Raw genomic sequence first — 7800 nt, 5'->3', positions numbered from 1 at the left:
CACATTTTGGTCAGCACTCCTACTAGCAGTCTGATCGGCACTCCTATTCACATTTTGGTCAGCACTCCCATTGACAATCCGGTCAACATTTCCATTGACAATGACTTACGAGAAAAATAGTTTAAATAATTTGTGTATTTTTCAAGTTAAAAACCGTTTTGCTCCTGCCAAAAATCGTTGATATCCTACTGTAAATTTCTACCTTACTTTTAGGTCAATAAAAATAATGGTTTGATCTACATCTTACTGCGGACTTTGACGGTTTCGTAGTCATTCTTGCAGACCAACTTCCCGTCTTCCATGAGATAGAACAAGTCCCCGGTATTAAGAAGCTCCTTACACACAATACAGCAGAAACAGTGAAGATGGTAGACGTTTTTCTGGGCTCTCCTCACAATATTAGAAGGGAAGATTCCCTGACTACAAGAGGCACATTTTGTTCCATATCGCCTGTTCAAGAAAATAAATAGTTTCAGTTAATTGTTATCTAATTCCAGTCTGTTTTTTTACCTGAGCAACGTACAGGTTAATACACTATCAACACGATAAATAAAATATTACAAATTTAAAAACCTGTAAATATGGATCGTAAATAAATAAGGAAATAAGGCTGGAGATATTGTAGACATTATTTACTCAAATTATAAACCCATATTTTGGCTCCATGCTATTACCTAGAATTACTTTTGTTGGACTCAAAATAGGGATTTGTAGTTTCAGTAAATAATGTATACAATCTTCCAGCGTTGTTTTTTTTTACTTCTTTTACGATCCTTAATTGCAGGTTTTTAATTTCCCAATTTTTCATTTATCTTGTTTGCTGGCATTTGTAGGCTTAACTATAGGCAAAGGATTACTTGATATGGTAAGTAACTTTATACATTGTAAGGATAATAAACATAGCTGGTTCATGATGATTTACTGTATTTGACTATTTGATCACATTAATTCGAGATGTAAGATGTTAAGCTGCAGCTGGAGATTGTCATAGAGAATTGTTTGTGAATATTGTGAACATTTATAGTTTGGGGCAGATATATGTCTAGACTAAGACACAACCCACACTAAGAGTGTATGAAATGTTATTAGTAGGAAAACTGCCTTTTTTAAATAAACCTTCGTGACATTTAAGGTAAATATATTATATTAATGTGTGTGTAATAAAATTTAATATTATGTGTATTATTTTTTTTACTCCTTCCCTTCATGCATAATATAGGGATTTGCTCCCTAAAGACACCGACTGTATAGTGTACAAAGCATTGAGTATCTACGTGTTACAGTTATCTAATGTTCATCTGATATTGGCTGTCAATTCCCCTGTCACCCTGTACGTACGCTTTTTAAAGGTACTTTAGATATTTGTAAAAAAGCTAACTCCAAGGGGTAATGATAACATCGTTTACGCTAGAGTTATGATGTATTTAAGCCACACTAAATTATAGAAGAAACAAATCGACTTTTAATACCTCTACGACCTTCTCAGTACCTTATTTAGTATTCTACAAAAGGTTTGGATGTAATATACCAAGCCATTTTTGTTGTAGGCTGGCAAGAGAAGAATAAGAAGTATAAAAGTGCCGTTTATAGAGGATTTTCTTTTCTTTGTAAGTCTATAATACGTACATTTTACATTTTTATATGTGAACAGTTTTAGCAGTTAATAACAAAGATTTCAAAGTGTTGTTTGAACTGAATCTTTTCTGTGTAAGGTGCTTTTTGCCCGAACGTTCTATAAGGGTTATGTGCAATTCCTTGCGATCCTATTATGAACCACTATCATGGTTGATGTTGTTGATCAAGTTGTTGATTTCTATCTTCCTAAAATCTTAACTTAGTGTGGTGAGGTTCTATTACATTATATGCTAGTCTTAACTTTCTACTTTTGGAAAGTTTTGTATCCCATCTTTCTGATGTCATTATACCAAGTGTCTTAACTTTTTACTATGGTAAAGATTTGTATATCATCTTACTGATGCTGTTGCACCAAGTGTCTTAGATTTTTACTGTTGTGAAGGTGGCCCTCAGTGGAACAGCGGTAAGTTCACGGACTTCAGTACAATGCTAAAATCCGGGGTTCACTTCTCCGTGATGGACACGGCAGATAGCTCAATATGGCTTTGCTCTAAAAGCAAACAAACAAAAAAGTTTGTATTTCATGTTTCTGATGCTATTGCACCAAGAGTCTCAACTTTATACTGTAGTGAAATTTGATATGTTTTGCACAAAACATGCTACATGATGTTGCATAAAGCTGCTTAACTTTTTACTGTGATGGAACTACAGACTAAAGTATTTTATTTCTTCTTACAGAAATTATCACGTCAAAGCTTTATCCTTCATATTTAAGTTAACTAAGCCTCTAGCTGTCCTTTTCTAAATTCTTTAATCAAGTGGTTTATGTTCATAATTATTCTATATATAAATTATTAGCTGCATCTACCTAACAAGGCCTTCAGTCAGCATGCTTGACTCGCAATCTTCGGGTATAGGGATCGAAACTTAGAAAACATACTCGCTTTTTCAGCCGCGAGTTGGTTATGATATGACAGCCAATCGCATAATTCGTTAGTAAAGAATATTCCAAGAATTGGCGGTGCGTGCTGGCTGCCGATTGCCATTTCTCTCTTCGATTGTTCAAGATTAGGGCAGATAATCTTGGTAGCTACATAACATTACGTAACTCATCTGTTGTAGTTTAGTTAATTTTTCTTGCGTGTAGCATGAATATAATCATATTATATTTTAATATATTTGTACAAGTCTCAAGAATAGCAAACATTTAGACTGTTTGCCATTGACAGACATGTCAACAATCATCCTACTAGTATTTTAGTTTAAATGCATTGGTTGCTTGAACTTAATATATATATGTATACAAGAAATAACATCCTTTCAAGGTTATTAAGATGGGCTTTAACCATCTGACCAAATCCAGAGTAATATTTTGTATTAACGCTATACCAAAAAAAATATATATGAGTTTAACCTAACATCGTGTTCACTTCAGTTGAGGCAAAGACAATATTTTGGGGTCGTTAGCGCTTCCCTCCCTGAAAGAACAAAGATTTTATGAAGCATATTTGCATAGCAGTTTCCATGGTATAATAAGCTTACCTAAAGAAGTCATCCTTACATAACACTTGCCCATGGCGAGAAAAACATCTTGTTGTCATTGGTGTCTGACATTCTGCACACCTGAGACATTTGGCATGCCAAGTCTTGTCGAGCACTTTCAAGATAAACCGGTCTAAGATAACCTGATCACAACCGGCACACTTCTGGTTAGATCCTGAAGGAAAAAAAGCTTTATAGGGTATGGGTTATTTTATATAGAGTTAATAAACTGGAAATGAGACGTGGAGTAATAGAAACTAATGATAATTTTTAACTGCCATCACACAGTGACCTGTTAAAGAAATATATATATATATATTCTTACACCATCTGGCGGTTGTGGTAAATACTAATAATCAGGTTGCTTTGCTGATATAGTACCAGTAGAAAATTATTGTTAATATTACTATAACGAATTATATAGTTGAGGTTCATCATTCTTTCGTTATTATTAATCAATATGAACCACTGTTTGTTTTAAAATATAAAATGGAAGTGAACAGTCATTTCCATCAAGGAAAAAGGACTGGTTATCCTTGTTTATGAGAAGCCAAAAATTATTTTACAGCATGCTAAAACAACATGAAAGAAAATTGCTAATTCGTCAATAGGTTGCCCCAGCTAGTGGTTTGATGAATAATAATATCTCATTTAAGACAAACATTAAACTATAACTGCGAAGATAGAGAAAGACAGACCATTATTTTCAATTCAATTACAAAATGTCTAAATTTTTTAACTCGTGTCTTTATTTTTTTCTACTTTAATCACCAAATTTCTTTCATAAAAGTCGTTCAAGTATAATAGTGTTGCTGCAGTTTCAATAAAACATTGTGTACCAGACAGTGAATGAAATTTGCTGACAAAATTAATTTTATGAGTGTCTAAAAATCCCAAGAATGTCCATTCATTTTGATACATTTCATCCTATCTTTACTCTATAAGTAAAGGCCAATATAACTCATTTAAATACGCTTTAAAGCATTATTAAACCCTATCCCAGCTACAGTACTATAACAAAAACGTACAAACCATTAAAAGCAAATCCAACTGCGTTTTCCACATGTTCTGTGTTTCCGGCCTTCATTGCTATCCAAGATTGTTAATTTTTCTAAATTCCCAAAATATCAAGCTAATGTATACAATTTGCGTGCTGAAATCCACAATACCCAATAATTGATGGTCACGAACATGTATACATTCACACGTGCATTCATGGATACATATAGTTTGGACATATTTTTCTATGCATGCACGCGTAGATATGCTAAAATATTTATATTATTTTCTTACTAAGAGGCGGAGATCCATCTATATTAAAACGAGCCGTTAATGGTTTGATAATGAATCTGCAAAGCTAAATAAATGTAAATAAGGAAAGAAAGTCATTTTCTGATCATTATTTTATTCTGTGTATGTAGAAAACTAAAATACAGATGTGTGTGTGTGTCTGAATTTTGGCTCGTTGTTGAATTTAAGTTCGTGTTTATCTAACATCAAAGTTTGGACTGTGTTTACTTAACGTTATGCTCCCCAGTGGCACAGCGGTATGTCTGCGAACTTACAACGCTAGAATCCGGGTTTCGATACCCGTGGCGGGCAGAGCACAGATAGCCCATTGTGTAGCTTTGTGCATAACTACAAACAAACTTAACGTTATATTTCGAGTTAAATTTAAATATTTTTGCTCACATACGAATTCTGGGTAAATTTGAAACGCGTTTCTCTTACATCAGATTTCAGTGTAAAACCTATTTATATGTGTTTACATAACACCCATTTTCGTTGCTATACTTAAACTTCTGTTCAATTTATATTCATTTGTGTTTAGGTGACACCGGATTCGGTGTTAATATTACAACCAGTTCGGTTCTAAACTTTGTGTTTAGCTGTTACCCTATTTCGGTGTTAACATCACACCAAATTCGATTTGAAACTTTAATTTGTGTTTACGTGACACCATTTTCGGTGTTAAGTTTAAAATCTCGGGCGTGGGCTGATGGTGACCAAAAGGTTATGTCGTGTGATAGTAGTCAAAGTGTGGTTAGATAAAGGAAACGTGTGGATAGTTTAATTGCACTGATTGAGGAAGATGTGGATAATTTAGTGTGGTTAGATAATTTAAAGAAGACGTGCGGATAGCTTAATGGCATTGGTTGAGGAGGATGTGGATAATTTAGTGTGGTTAGGTAATTTGAAGGAGACGTGAGGATAGCTTAATGGCATTGGTTGAGGAGGATGTGGATAATTTAGTGTGGTTAGGTAATTTAAAGGAGACGTGCTGATAGCTTAATGGTAATGGTTGAGGAGGATGTGGATAATATAGTGTGGTTAGGTAATTTGAAGGAGACGTGAGGATAGCTTAATGGAAGTAGTTGAGGAAGATGTGGATAATTTAGTGTGGTTAGGTAATTTAAAGAAGACGTGCGGATAGCTTAATGGCAGTGGTTGAGGAGGATTTGTGTTGTGTTGTAAGCGTAATTACTGTGCTTGTTTACATTGTTAAAATAAAAAAGCGTTATGATAATTTTGTGATATTAGTCAAAAGGCATTCAGGTAAAGTATTCAAGAAGTGTGTGTTAATCATGCTCCATGCAGGAATTTGAATAAATTACATATTGACTATCACACACATGTTTCTTATGAAATGACTGTGTATTATTAGCTATAATTGCTAAATACATAGATGCAAGTAAGTACGTTGAATGTTCTAATTTCAGGAATGAGTGAAATAGTTGTAAGATAAGACACGGGGGATAGTTCGCAATTTGAAAGTCTAAATAGCAGAAGAGAAAAAGAAGTTATCTAACGTTTATAAGAGGAAGTCTTTTTTTTTAAATTAAAATTCAAATTATATTTACTGATAACTAAATGGAGAAATACGCGTAGATCGATAACCAAAGATAAGTCTATTATCTTAATTTGGGTCCAGATTTTTTCCTTTAATATTAGTTTAATAATTTCTGTTAATTTACTAAACTGTAAGACAGCTATCCACCAATAGGAAAAGGTGTAGATAGATAAAGACGTCACAACTCACAGGCATGTCAAGGTGGTTAGGGTGCTCAATTCGCAATCTGCGGGTCGTGCGTGTCACACCAAACATGATCGCCTTTTCAGCCGTGGGGGCGTTATACAGTGACGGTCAATCCCACTATTCGTTGGTAAAACAGTAGCCCAAGAGTTGGCGGTGGGTGGTGATGACTAGCTGCCTTCCTTCTAGTCTAACACTGCTAAATTAGGGACGGCTAGCGCACATAGCCCTCGTGTAGATTTGCGCGAAATTAATAACAAACAAACACAACTCATAGCATAAAGCATAAAATACGGTGCACAATATCTATGAATGTTGCTTTACTGAAAGTCATATAGTTAAGGCAAAATTTACCAACGTCACATGAAATGTGCCTAAAGAAATTTTCTATCCTAACTAAAATTGTGTAAATGAAATCATGTCGTGGTTCCAGCCGTTTTTTCCTGACTGATGATAGCTGTTTTAAACTAGACAGAAATCTATCGACGAATGTTTAGTTAATATTTTATTTTACCAAAACTTTTTCTATATTCTAATAGAACATAAATAATAATGTTAAACATTTATATCACCTTGTGTTCAGCTTTTGTAGAGTGTATTCTGAAAATACATAAATTCGCTATCGGCACGGTAACTTCCCGATCACACGCACACATCCGTGTACAAGCTCATTAGCGTGCGCGTCTCGCGCTTTCCCGGAAATACCCAATAAACTAAAACTTTTTTATCTATCTATTACTGATGTATTTCCATTTGTATAGCAATGCTAGAGATTTTATTCATTATTCATGCCCATACACTTACAGGCTTCTAAGAGGAACCCGTGATTGAGGTATCTCACCCTCTAATGACATCGTTTGTTTATTGTGTTTTAGCACGGAATATAGCATTTAGCGCACTGTCTGTTCAACCTACGTGTAAATGTCTTTTTTAACCAGAGATTGGATAGGTTCACAAACAAATAATCAAAATACTCATTTTTCTAAGTCTTCAAATCTTTCAAGTTCCGATGGATGACTAGCAGCTTTTTTTTGGGGGGGGGGGGGTCTGAAATTCCATTGAACTCTGAAACTTAGGCACGTGATTCATCACTCGCTCCAAACGAATTAATATAGAAATTTGTGAATACGGTAGAGATGAGAAAAAAAACGTAGTATCATCCGGAGAGCTGGTATAGCCTTGTCCTCTTCAATCGCTTATCTAGTAAATACGAAAGAGAGACATGAAGAAGCCAAACCAACGACAATTGAATGAAGCTGCTCACACATATGCCACGATCAATCAAGTTGCTCGCCCCGTAAATACAATATAGATACTTGAAGAGACCTAAACAACGGCCAATCAAGTCGCTCACCCAGTGAATACAATAACAATATTTGAAGAAACTAACACAATGATCAGTCAAGTCGATCACACGATAAATACAACAGAAATATTCAACATAATAATAAACCAAGTCGAATACAATATGAATACAAGACAGTATTTGAAAACAGGAATGCAACAACCAACAAATCGCTCTACGGTGAATACAATGCTTGTTTTAAAAACACAGAAATGTGGTGCGTATTTCAGTCGTCCAAATGATCAAACAAGTAAAAACTGTTAAACACGAGAAATGTAAATTTAAACCTAAACTTCCACATAGT

The 7800-nt window shown here is 34.5% G+C and overlaps 1 protein-coding gene across 1 annotated transcript in view; it reads right to left on the bottom strand.

Moving 5' to 3' along the window:
- The window catches only part of LOC106462904 (LIM/homeobox protein Lhx3-like), a 5701-nt gene extending 1497 nt beyond the window's left edge, over nt 1-4204 (bottom strand). Inside the window, exons 1-3 of the mRNA XM_013922871.1 lie at nt 4150-4204; nt 3118-3292; nt 248-450 (exon numbers count right to left, since the gene is read on the bottom strand). Coding sequence (XP_013778325.1) covers nt 248-450; nt 3118-3292; nt 4150-4204 — 433 coding nt within the window. The remainder of the gene's footprint in view (nt 1-247; nt 451-3117; nt 3293-4149) is intronic.
- Nucleotides 4205-7800: the final 3596 nt, after the last annotated feature.

Source organism: Limulus polyphemus, unplaced genomic scaffold (genome assembly GCF_000517525.1).
Source record: "Limulus polyphemus unplaced genomic scaffold, Limulus_polyphemus-2.1.2 Scaffold1279, whole genome shotgun sequence".
NCBI lineage: Eukaryota > Metazoa > Arthropoda > Merostomata > Xiphosura > Limulidae > Limulus > Limulus polyphemus.
Note: the sequence above shows the minus strand (reverse complement) of the source record. Positions and strands in the feature narration are given on the sequence as shown.